General features: G+C 38.5%; 1 protein-coding gene across 2 annotated transcripts in view; it reads left to right on the top strand.

Moving 5' to 3' along the window:
* Positions 1 to 13,275, top strand: part of Tex11 (testis expressed 11) — a 262,965-nt gene that overhangs the window by 54,269 nt on the left and 195,421 nt on the right. Inside the window, exons 6-8 of one of the 2 annotated variants that reach the window (NM_001433345.1) lie at positions 1,101 to 1,181; positions 1,267 to 1,386; positions 13,038 to 13,118. In NM_001433345.1, the coding sequence (NP_001420274.1) occupies positions 1,101 to 1,181; positions 1,267 to 1,386; positions 13,038 to 13,118 (282 nt within the window). Of the gene's footprint in view, positions 1 to 1,100; positions 1,182 to 1,266; positions 1,387 to 9,195; positions 9,434 to 13,037; positions 13,119 to 13,275 lie in introns of those variants that run through there. The other variant, XM_087600565.1, reaches the window with a different exon arrangement.

The raw sequence follows: 13,275 nt of genomic DNA, 5'->3' as shown, positions 1-13,275 counted from the left end.
TATACTAGAAGAGGTGGCTGTACCATATGCTCACTCTTTTATCTCAATTCAGTCCTTATTTGTGTCCACAGCATTTATGCATATTATGTATCAGCTATTGATTACCTATCAGTTACAGTATTGAGAGCATTTTCCGGTCATGACAAGTAAAGGCTATTTAACAATATGTAAATTCTAACTATTCAAAATATTGGGATAGGGCTGGGCTGGAGAGATTGCTCAGAGGTTAAGAGTACTGAATGCACTTCCAGAATTCTTAAGTTCAATTTCCCAGCAACCACATGGTGTCTCATAACTACCTATAGTGAGATCTGGAAGCATACATGCAATACATAACACTGACTATAATAAATAAATAAACATTAAAAAGAAATCCTTAAAAATATTGGAGTAATAATTGGAATTTTTGAAAACATACATGACTAAAATATTAAAAATATTTTCTCAGAAGATGCATATTTAAGTCATTGCTCTGCATTTTTGTGCTATGTTTGTGATGAAATAGTCAGACAAAAATCAATGTCGATGAGAAAATATTTATTTGGCCTACAATTCCAGGTCACAGTCCATTGTTGAAAGCAAGTCAAGGCAGGAACTGAAGCAGTCATATTGTGTCTACTTGTGTCTATAGTCAAGATCAATGAGAGAATTTACACATCCATACTTGCTTGCTCTCATCTGGTTCTCTCCCGCTTTATCTAGTACACTATCTCCTTCCTAGGAAATGACAGCACCCACACTGTGCTGGGTCTTTCTACATCAGCTAAGAAGCAAGAGACTCTCTGAGCAGATCTACAGGCCAATCTGCCCTTGATAACTTCTCATTAAGACTCTCTTCCCAGGTGATTCTAGGTTGTGGAGGTTGACCTTTAAAAGTAACCAGCACAAACATTAATTTTTTGTTACTGCTTTTCTCAAGACCCCTTCTCTTAAGTTGAAATTCAAAGCAGAGCGCAGAACTCTAGAAAGTGCTGATGGCTGGTTTTTTTCCCTGTATACCATATCTCAATATATAGGGAAACTATGTTCTCCAATATTTTTTCAACCAATTAGAGAGAGGTGTGAAGTTTTAAAATAATTTCCTACCTTCTGTTTTCTAGATGAATATGAAAACAGGAAAACAATGGTTGGATACTGGAAATGCTCAGATTGCTGATGAATTTTTTCAAGCTGCCATGGCTGTAAGTTACTACTGATTTTGAGCAGTGGAAATTATTAGTAACATCTGTGGTAGGTCTCATGCTTGTGTTTTTTTTTATTTTTCAGAATCTGGAGAAATTATATAGCAGATTAATGCAGAGCTGCCACACTGAGACTAACTTGTCCCTGTATAAGAACACGGTGGAGAAGGGCATCTTCCATGTGCTTTCTTACCAAGCTGAGTCAGTAGGTATCATAAGCACAGTGGCCTTACAACGGGATATCTATAGGATATGATAGTTGATATTACTAGTGGTGACTGTAATCTGTGTAGCATGAATGAGGGTGAAAAGAAAGAATAGCTAAGCATAATTTCAATCACTTCATTTAACATCTGTATTTATGACAACAACTATTTTTTTTTGAAATACTGTCTCTGAAAGTCTCATTTTAAACTATTATTTTTTTCAAATATATGGATTTGTGATATGCACGGTACATGCATGCGAGCATGTGGGAAGGGTGTGCCTTTGTGTCTACATGTAGAGGTCAGAGCAAGACATCACGTGTCTTCCTCTATAATTCTGTGCCTTAGTCCCTTGAAGCAGGTCCCTGATTGGACAAGGAGCTTGCTGTTTGGGTTAGGCTGGCTGACCTAGTATGTGCTGAGCTCATGCTTGGAGAGCAGTTGCTCTTACCTACTGAGCCATCTACCCAACCTTGAGATTCTCTTACATTCACAATGTCTTCAAAGATGCCTTCTTATTTATGATTGTTCAGTGTTTTCCACTGATATTTAAAAGTCTTCTGGTTTTATGTAAATATTAAAATTTCAAAATTGTTCTCTATCATTTGTTGCTTTATTGGTTTCCTTAGTTTGTCATTATGGAGTTAGGCATGTATTTTTAGTTGGCAAAATGTTAACTATGATGAATTTGCCTATGGCAATTCTGGAAATGAAAGAAGCCTTAAATATAATATTATTTTAACATTGTTATTGATATATAATTTTATACCGTAAGATACACCTATTTATAATGTACCAGTAATTTTAATATATTTCTATTATAAGTATTTAATATAAATTTAATAGATATATTTATATTTAATGTAAACATAAATCAATTTTCTGTCTCTGTAAATGTGCCTATTATGGGCATTTCATGCAGGTAGAGATGGACAGTAGGTGATTTTTATGATTAATTTTTATTTAGCATAATTGTTTAAGGCTTAATCACATTGCGTCATGCTTCACTCTGCAGATTTGCAGATAAATAAGTGTTTATTTAACCATTCATTCACTGATAGACATTTGAATTGTTTCCAGTATTTGGTTATTATTCATTATACTGTGAATATTTATGTATAGAGTTTTGTATCTGCATGTTTTTATTTTTCTTGGGTATATACCTAGAAGTGGAATTGCTGAGTAGCCTGGTAAGTGTAACTATTTTTAATTAGAAATTTTTTTTTTGAGAAACTGCCAGATTATCTTCTATGGCGGCCATGCCAACTTACATTTCCGCCAACAGTGTGTGGAAGCTCCACTTTCTCTAGATCTGAAAACTTGACAGTTTCAAGTAATGCTATTTAAGCTCATGATCCATTTTTAGTTTACTTCTAGGTATGAAATGAGATGTCTAACTCTTCTTTTTTGTATACATGGCTATCCAACTATCTCAAATGCCACAGGTTGAGATCCTCTGTTTCCTTGTTAAGTAATCTTGGAACTTTTGTAAAAAAAATTATATCACAAATCTAAGGGCTTAATTTTGGTCTATATTCTACTAAGTAGCTGGATATCTCTGTTGTCATGCTAGCACCAGACTGTCCTGATTACTGTAATTGTATAGTAAGCTTTGAGATGAGGAAGGATGAGTTACCAGTAAAATTTTATTTTGTTGTAACATTTTTTCGAGCATTTTGGGCTCCTTACATTTCCATATGAATTTTAGGATTAACTTGTCACTTTGTACAAAGAAGCCAGTTACAAGTTCAGTAGAGAGAGAGTTGAATCTATACACAATGTTGAGGACTGTTGCTATCTTCATAATATAATGTATTCTGAAATAAAAATTATATTTATTTTCTTCTTTTTAGAGGCAGTATCTCACTATGTGTATACCCCTGTTAGCTTGAAACTCAATGTAGACCAGTCTGGCCTTGAACTCACAGAGGTCTGCCTCTGCCTCCTGAGTGCTGGCAATAAAGGTGTGTACCACCATGACTGGCTCTCCTTTTTCTTATTTTTTTAAAAAGATTTATTTTATGTATGAGTGCACTGTAGCTGTCTTCAGACACACCAGAAGAGGGCATCGGATCCCATTACAGATGGTTATGAGCCACCATGTGGTTGCTGGGAATTGAACTCAGGACCTCTGGAAGAGCAGTCAGTGCTCTTAACCGCTGAGCCATCTCTCCAGCCCTCTTATACTTCCTATTAAAAATTTAAACTGACACAAAATTTATGGGATATATATTTGATATATGTATATATTTTACATTGTTCAAATCTTTTATTTTATGATGATGAAACTGAAGTTAATAGAGGAAACATGATTTACCTGAAGGTTCAAGATCAGAATCAAAATTTTCATTTTTTTGAACCTTTTATATTTTAAGTGATTTTCATAAATGAATACTGTATTCAAATCATTTCTATTTCTTCTTCTCCATTCCCTAACTCTCCTCATGTCCCCTCATCTCAAACTATTGACCTTTCCTTTTTTATTTTACACACACACACACACACACACACACACACACACACACACACACTCCGTGCTGTATCCATTTAGTAGTGCTCATATGTATGTGTTTACAGCTGACCACTTACGATTGGATAACCTGTCAGGAAGCTCATCCTGGAGAAGACTGGTTCTCCCTCTCACAGTACTCATGAATTGCCTCTACCTTTTCAATAGGGGTAGGACCTTGTGAGATTTTCCCCATCTGTATTATTGTCATGTCAACTGTCATGCTGTTGAGATTTCATAGGTGTAACTTCCCTGTTATCCATTCATATATGGATATAATATGATATATGATATCTGATATCTAAATATCCTAGCAGAAATCTAGTCCTCTGGCTCTTAATTCTTTCTGCCCCCCTTTCTGGGATGTTCTCTTATATTTAGGTAGAGAGGTTGCATTGTAGATATGTTAATTGGGGTGGGGCACTCCATGGTCTACTGTTCTCTGTATTTTGACCAGTTATGAATTTCTGTAATAATTTCCATCTGCATCAAAAAAGCTTCTTTGGTGAGGGGTGAGAACTACACTCATCTGTGGGTACAAGGATCAGTGTTTAGAGTACTGTTAGGAATTCCATTGGTTTAGGAGAGAACAAGTTCTCCTCTAGGGTCCATGATTTTATCTGCCATAGCTAGATTTATATTACCAGGCACAAATTTCCTATTATTGGGGAATTTATCCAATTAGATGGCTTCTGCGTACCCACAAGATATACATGCCACTAGGCTTTTTGTCCAATGCTCCCTACACTGCAAATGAGATTGATATATACATGAATTTTTTTCTTTATAATTTTTGTCTTCACTTATATTGTTAATATTTTGTTAACTACTTTAAGGCAATTAAGAAAATACTGATCTAAAGTCTAGCAGGATTTGGATCTATATATTATTACTTTTAGATAGGATATATAGACCTTGAACTCTTATTCTTCCTGCCTCAGTATCCTGGTGGTAAAAGTAAAGGTGTATGCCATTATACTCAGTTTTACACCTTAACTTTTACAATTTGTTATATGACTCTGAAATATCACTTGACATTTATTAGCCTATAAAGGTGAATATTTCAGTTAAGCAAGTTGCTGTATATGTACAAGGCTGCCAATGGCCTATGTACTAGATTGGGACAAAGGTACATTTGTCTTGACAGTAGTTCACATGAAAAAGGTTTGTTTCCAGTGTAATGGTTTATATTGGTTGTCAATTTGACAGTATGTAGAATCACCTAGGAGACAAGCCTCTGGGCATGTCTGTGAGTAGGTTAGGCGATCTAGACGTACCAGTGCTCTAACCTACTCTAGATCACCTACCACCTACCGCCATGCCTTTTCCTGCCATGATGGACTTCCTCTTGAACTGTAATCCAAAAGCTGTAATCCAAAGCAACTTTTAAGTTGCTTTTTGTCAGATTGCCCCTTGTCAACTCGACACACAAATGCATCACTTATTACCAATGAGAACAGTAATACAGCATGTTCTTGTCCAAAATCACAGTTATTCAGGAGCATGAGGCGTTAAGATCACTTGAGACCAGGAGTTTGAGAATAGCCTGAACTACATAGTAAGAGCCTGTGTTAGAGCCTATTTTAATAATATCTAGGTGGGTATTTTGTGTTAATTAGCTACACTTTGTGTATTGTGATTATTTCTAGGCATTGCACATTAAAAATAATTGGATTAGTGTAGAGAATATACCATGTGAAAATATTTGGAGACTATAATGATGTCTATGTTGACAAAACACTGAGAGTAGGAATGACAACCCTTTTCTGAATGTTTTTAGGACTTAGGACTAAAGTATTAAACAGCAGTCAAACTCCACAGAACAGAATGGAAACCGATGGGTAAAACCTACAGGAGGAAAAATTTCAGATCAATGTAAGGAACAACCATTTATTAGATAGTAGCCCTATAAATCTGACAGCTTTGTTGAAAGATATCTAATTCCATTGTCACTAGAAGACGGTAAGCAAAGGTGTGAACATAATACAATTATGTATTCTAGGGAGAATTATTTCATTAGATAGGAAGTTAGATTCCTGTGACTCATAGCTCTCTTAATGCTATGTCTTAGTCAGGGTTTCTATTCCTGAACAAAACATCATGACCAAGGAGCAAGTTGGGGAGGAAAGGGTTTATTCAGTTTACACTTCCACATTGCTGTTCATCACCAAAGGAAGTCAGGACTGGAACTCACACAGGGTAGGAACTTGGAGGCAGGAGCTGATGCAGAGGCCATGGAGGGGTGCTGCTTACTGGATTGCTTCCCCTGGCTTGCTCAGCTTGCTTTTTTATAGAACCTAGGACTACCAGCCCAGGGATGGCACCACCCACAATGGAGCCTCCTACCCTTGATCACTAGTTGAGGAAATGCCTTACATCTGGATCTCATGGAGGCATTTCCTCAAAGGAGGATCCTTTCTCTGTCATAACTCCAGATTGTGTCAAGTTGACACAGAAAACCCACCAGTACATGCTAAGATTCTAGAAATACTTGTAACATTTCTTCAGTGTTCTAGATGCTGATTTTTTCATCTTTATTAAATTGGGTATTTCTTATTTACATTTCAAATGTTAGTCCCTTTCCCGGTTTCCATGCCAACACCCCCTAATCCCTCCCCCTCCCCTTCTATATGGGTGTTCCCCTCCCACACCTCCCCCCATTACCACCCTCCCCACAAGAATCCCGTTCACTGCGGGGGGGGGGGTGTGTGTCCAGCCTTGGCAGGACCAAGGGCTTCCCCTTCCACTGGTGATCTTACTAGGCTATTCATTGCTACCTATGAGGTCAGAGTCCAGGGTCAGTCCATGTATAGTCTTTAGGTAGTGGCTTAGTCCCTGGAAGCTCTGGTTGCTTGGCATTGTTGTACTTTTGGGGTCTCGAGCCCCTTCAAGCTCTTCCAGTTCTTTCTCTGATTCCTTCAATAGGGGTCCCGTTCTCAGTTCAGTGGTTTGCTGCTGGTATTCACCTATGTATTTGCCATATTCTGGCTGTGTCTCTCAGGAGAGATTTACATCCGGTTCCTGTCAGCCTGCACTTCTTTGCTTCATCCATCTTGTCTAATTGGGTGGCTGTATATGTATGGGCCACATGTGGGGCAGGCTCTGAATGGGTGTTCCTTCAGCCTCTGTTCTAAACTTTGCCTCCCTATCCCCTCCCAAGGGTATTCTTGTTCCCCTTCTTAAAGAAGGAGTGAAGCATTGGGTTTCATGTGTTCTATGCACTAGATGCTGATTTTAAAATGGCAGTTTTAGCAAGCTGAAAAATTTAGTAGTGACTACTATCCCGAGAACTATATAATTATTCACTATGTAACTTGTGATAATATCTTTAAGAAATTATAGCGCTGGAATTGAACCTAGGATCTTGGGTATGGTAGGTAATCATTAACTCTACAGCTTAATCTCCAAACTTCCTTTTGGATCACGATTGTAGTCTTCGCTCTTCTGAAACTCACTTTGTAGACCAGGCTGATCTGGAACTCACAGAGATCCACCTTGCCTCTGCCTCCCAAGTGCTAGGATTAAATATGTATACCACACTCAGTTTCCAAATCACTTTTGAAATTGATTTTTTTATTCTGATATATAGTGGATTCTGAGACACTTTGGGCTTTTTTATTTTTTTAATTTTTAATTTTTATAAGGTAGGGTCTCTATGTAACCCCAGTTATTCTGGAACTCAGGTTTACCTGCCTCTACGTGCCAAGTGCTGGGATAAGAGGCATGTGCCACCACACCCAACCATCAGGTGGACTTTTGAGTAGTGTTGGGACTTTTAAAAGTTGTGGGGACATTTGAAATTTAGGATTATGAGATGGGCATGAACCTTTGAGGGCCAGGTATGGAATGCTAGCATTTTAAAGTGGTGTGTTTTGTTGTCATGTTGACAAGGCATAGACTTTTTTGTTTATTTTTATTTATTAATTTACTTTTACATCCCAATTGCAGTCCCCGCCATTTCAGTCTCTCCCCTTCTTCCCTCCATTCATCACTTCTCTCTCCTCTGTTTATCTTCAGAAAATGTCTATCAACCAGCCCTGGCATATGAAATTGCATTAAGACTACAACACACATACCCTTGTTTGAGGCTAGACAAGCAGGCAGCAGGAGAAAAGGGTCCCAAAGGCAGGTGACAGAGTCAGAGACAGCCTAAGGGATGGACTTTTTCACACAGTCTTTTTTTTTTTTCGGAGCTGGGGACCAAACCCAGGGCCTTGCGCTTGCTAGGCAAGCGCAGGGATGGACTTTTTTTTTTTGTTTGTTTGTTTGTTTGTTTTTTTTAATTTCTGCGTATTTTTAAAAAATTTTTTATTAGATATATTTTTTTACTTACATTTTAAATGTTATTCCCCTTCCTGGTTTCCTGTCCATAAGTCCCCATCCTCTCTCCTCCCGCTCCCCCATATAGGTATTCTCCCTATACATCCCCCTTACTGCCCACCACCATATTCCCCTGCACAGGGGGTCCAACCTTGGCAGGACCAAGGGCTTCCCCTTCCACTGGTGCCCCAACAAGGCTATTCTCTGCTACATATGCAGTTGGAGCCCAGGGTCAGTCCATATATAGTCTTTCGGTAGTGGCTTAGTCCCTGGAAGCTCTGGTTGGTTGGCATTGTTGTTTTTATGGGGTTGCAAGCTCCAGGGATGGACTTTTTAATGGTTAATCTTTATTGCTTATTTGTGACCGATGATTTCATGCTCTGTGTTGTAGTTGAAAGCTCCTCTCACCATCATGTCTTCTTTGCTATGATGGGCTTCCTCAAACTAGGATACAACAATGTATAACCTGAGGAGATACAGGATAGAGCTGCCCCGTAGACTTGTTCTTTGCAGTTTAGTTATTGTCAGGGGAGCACTGAGTTGTTTCTCTCTGAAGTTCTAAAAGGATAGCCTAGAAAGGACCATTTACAAGCTGAGTGCTACTTTACCTTTCCTGACACAGTGCATGCTTCCATGACCATGGACTGCCTGAAGTCTTGCCAGTAAGTTTTCCGATCCAGGTTTGCCAATGTGGAAAGTATAATCACAGTCTACAAATGGTCCTACCAACTGGACCAGAGGACTACTTAGTTGCTTGTGAGAAATAGCCAAGTCATCTGCATTTAGTTTAAATGCTTCTGGTACCCTCAGTACAGAAAACAGTCAGAGCAAAGCAATCCACACTGGTAGGGCACAGTGTAGTGTACTGAAGTAGTACTCTGGTCATGCTTGGCTTTGTTCTAACAACCCCAGCCCTTTTATAGCCACACAAAATTAATTATTTATCTTCCTAGAGGTCAGACTGTTATAGACATGAGTCATAGTCCAGAGGTTACCCATATATTTGAGATTCCCAGGTTCTTGTATTTCCAAATTAAAAAAATAGACAAAAACTTAGATAGTTGTAGAAATAGAGACCGTTTATTGAGAGAGCACCTCTGAGGTTGGCAGTGGGCCAGAGAGCTGGAAAAGTTGGAAGCACAAAGGCCCTGGAATGAGGAGAATATGAATTGTTTTTATAGCACCTGCCTTTTCCCCATTTGACTTATCCCATATAGGTAAGTATCCTGGATGGGGAGGGGTTTTCAGTCTTTAGGTCACCTAGCTTCTTTTATTTACTAACTTTAATACCTTTTTCTCCCTGACTTATTCTGGTGCTACTGTAATTCCCAAATGTTATCTGTTCCTTCTTTTAGGTAGCCTATACTTCCTATCCAAGTAGATCTGAGCACTCCCGAGCCCAAGTCTTCATCTAAGTCACAGCTTGTTTTCTGGGCCTACAGTGATTCTCTATGTGGCTACTCACTTACCCAGCAGAGAGCAGAACATATTCGGAGATAGGAGATAAAGAAATACAGGAGATTCTGTTTTTCTTATAGAAATTTGACTATGAGACATCTCTTTTTTATTTAATTCTTTATTTACATTGCCCCCCAGTACCCTTCCTACAGTTCCTAATCCCATTCCACCTCCCCCTTATCTCTGAGAGGGTCCTCTCCCCACCAGACCTTCCCCTTCCCTGGGGCCTCAAGTCTCTTGAGGATTAAGTGCATCTTCTCCCATTGAGGCCAGACCAGGAAGACCTCTGCTATATGTGTGCCAGGGGCCTCGAACCAGCCTGTGTATACTCTTGGTTGGTGGGTCAGTCTCTGGGAACTTCCTGGGGTTTGGGTAAGTTGAGACTGCTGGCCTTCCTATGGGGTTGCTCTCCCCTTCAGCTTTTTTAATCCTTCCCCTAATTCAATCATAGGGAACTCTGACTTCTGTCTAATGGTTGGATGTGAGTATCTGCATCTGTCTCAGTCAGCTGCTGGTCGGGCCTCTCAGGGAACAGCTATGCCAGACTCTTTCCTGTCTGTAAACACATCATGGCATCAGTAACAATGTTAGGCCTTGGTGCTCACCCATGAGATGAATCCCAAGTTGGGGGACATCTAGGTTGTTTCCAGCTTCTGTCTGCTATGAACATTGTAGAGCATGTGTCCTTGTGGTATGGTGGGGTATCTTTTGGATATATGCCTAGGAGTGGTATAGCTGGGTCTTCAGGTATAACTATTTCCAATTTCCTAAGGAACCACCAGATTGATTTCCAGAGTGATTGTACCAGTTTGCCATCCCACCCACAATGGAAGAGTGTTCTTCTTTCTCTATATACTCACCAGCATGTGCTATCACTTAAGTTTTTATCTTAGCCATTCTGACTGGCGTGAGATGGAATCTCAGGGTTGTTTTGATTTGCATTTCCCTGGTGACTAAGGACCTTGAACATTTCTTTAAATGCTTCTCTGCCATTCGAGATTCTTCTGTTGTGAATTCTCTGTTTAGCTCTGTACCCCATGTTTTAATAGGTTATTTATTTGGATTTTTGGAGGCTAACTTCTTGAGTTCTTTATATATTTTGGATATTAGCCCTCTATTGGATGTAGGGTTAGTGAAAATTTTTCCCCCAATCTTTAGGTTGCAAAGGACACATTGCACCTCACACAATAATAGTGGGAGACTTCAACACCCCACTCTTACCAATGGACAGACCACGGAAACAGAAACTAAACAGAAACACCGTGAAATTAACAAAAGTTATGAACCAAATAGATATCTATAGAACATTTCATCCTGAAACAAAAGAATGTACCTTCTCAGCAGCTCATGGTGCCGACTCCAAAATTGATCATATAATCAGTCACAAAACAGGCCTCAACAGATACAAGAAGATTGAAATAATCCCATGCATCCTATCAGATCACCATGGATTAAGGCTAGACTTCAATAACAACAAAGACAATGGAAAACCCACATATTCATCGAAACTAAATAGCTCTCTGCTCAATGATAAGATGGTCAGGGAAGAAATAAAGAAAGAAATCAAAGACTTCTCTTAAATGACTCCCTCCTGCAGCATCAGTGAGCTAGAAAATACAAGCAGCCCCTTGTCACTCTGCCAGCTGCCTGATTGCAGATCATTTATCTTGAACTGTAATTTTGCAGGTTACCAGATTGCGTGCCTGTGGAGCTCATCAAGGCTTTCTTCTTCTTTTCTTGTTAAAAAGCCCACTTCCTTACTGTATTGTCAAGTGCTTTATAGCTTTGTTTCAGATATAAAAATTCAATTTTCCAGCTACCATCTAGTTTATAATTGTTGCTCTTTTGTCCATGTCCCTCATCTCTCCCATAGCCAGACATGTTTTACCCACATACATCTAATGCTTTGCTTCAAATTTGTGGAGATGCAAATTATCTTTAACTCACTATCTTCCCTTTTGATTAAAATATTATTATTATCACTAGTGTGTGTGTGTGTGTGCGTGCGTGCACGCGCGTGTGCAACAGTGCACGTGCAGAGGGCAGAGAACCACTATTGGGAATCAGTTTTCTACTTCCACCCTGGGTTCTGGGATTAGACTCAGGTCCTTAAGCTTGCAGGGTAAGTTGTTTCCCCACTGAGCCATCTCACCAGCCTTCCTTTGATTGTTCCATGCTTTATGTTAATGTTTATTTGCATATTTGCATAACAGAAAATATTTTTAAAATTGCCATTTTGATTTTTTTGATGTAAAGCGCATCTTGGTTAAAGATTGATTCAAAATGTAAATAGACCTAGGGATCTAACATAAGCAAGAGATGAAAAGTTTATCATGCATACTGGGCAACTCTTCTACCACTGAGCTATGCAGTCAGTCTCTACAGTCTTGTCATAACATAGTTAACTACACATCTGTCACTAAGCAATTGCATTCATATTTCTATTAAAGCTATAACAATATATGCTACTATAGCTTTAATTTCTGTAGAGTAGAATCTGTGAAATGATAAAGATTTTTAGTTTATTTGAGCACATTATTCTCATGTTGTTTTATATGTTATAAGAAAAGAAAGTAACATCTGATTGTGAAGTATTTCTCTTTAATTACAAGATTTCCCTGTATTCACTGAATAGTTACAGTAGGGATGGGAATATTATTTTTAATCTTCATATATGAGATTTGATTTATTGATATTCTTGTCTTAATTTATTTTTTGTTTTTCTTTTTTATTGGATATTTTATGTATTTACATTTCAAATGTTATCCCTTTTCCCGGTTCCTCCCTCTCTGTACCCCCTCCCCCTGCTTCTATGAGGATGCTCCTCCTCCCATCCACCCACTTAATTTATTTTTATTTTAAAACATTCTACTATTTGAAACCCTAGCGAGAGTATCTATTCAGAAAGATGTCAAGGTTTATGTTTGTCAGGTGGATGGAGAAGAAAACTAGAGTGAATTCGGCATTTTATATCTTTTTGGTGTTGGAAATGGAACCTAAATATTATCTTGTGCTCCAGCACTGAGTTAAATCCCCTAAAATCAAAGCACAAAGAGAAGAAAACAGCAAATGTAGGAATTTTCTTCCTTAGAAATTTATAATATTTTGTTGAAATACAAAAAGCCCTATGTGGTGACTCACATGTATAATCCCAGCATTCCAGGAGGCTAATGCACGAGGATCATTGTGAATTGGAGGCCAATTTGGGCTACATAGTGAGTTCCACATGTGTTTGCGTATGCATGCCCATGCATGTGTGAACACATATAATGCTTTCCCAAGTAAATAGATAAAATAAATATAACGGTGAGACAATTATCTTGTCATTTCATGTTAACTAATTTTTGACACCCTTTTTTTTAGGCTGTTGCTCAAGGGGATTTCAAGAAAGCATCTATTTGCGTCTTACGTTGTAAAGATATGCTGATAAGGATTCCTGAAATGGTGAGTGAAATTTCTGCCCTCATTTCCCTAAGAGCTTCAAAATATGCTCTATTAAGTCCATGAAGAGTTATCACTGCTGAGTGGAGCCTTTCAGAGATTCTATTTGAGATCAGTTCTAATTTTTTTGCTGATCTTTAAAATAATTGACTTCCCTGTT

This window comes from Rattus norvegicus, chromosome X, assembly GCF_021556685.1.
Source record: "Rattus norvegicus strain SHRSP/BbbUtx chromosome X, alternate assembly SHRSP_T2T, whole genome shotgun sequence".
NCBI classification, from domain to species: Eukaryota; Metazoa; Chordata; class Mammalia; order Rodentia; family Muridae; genus Rattus; species Rattus norvegicus.
Note: the sequence above shows the minus strand (reverse complement) of the source record. Positions and strands in the feature narration are given on the sequence as shown.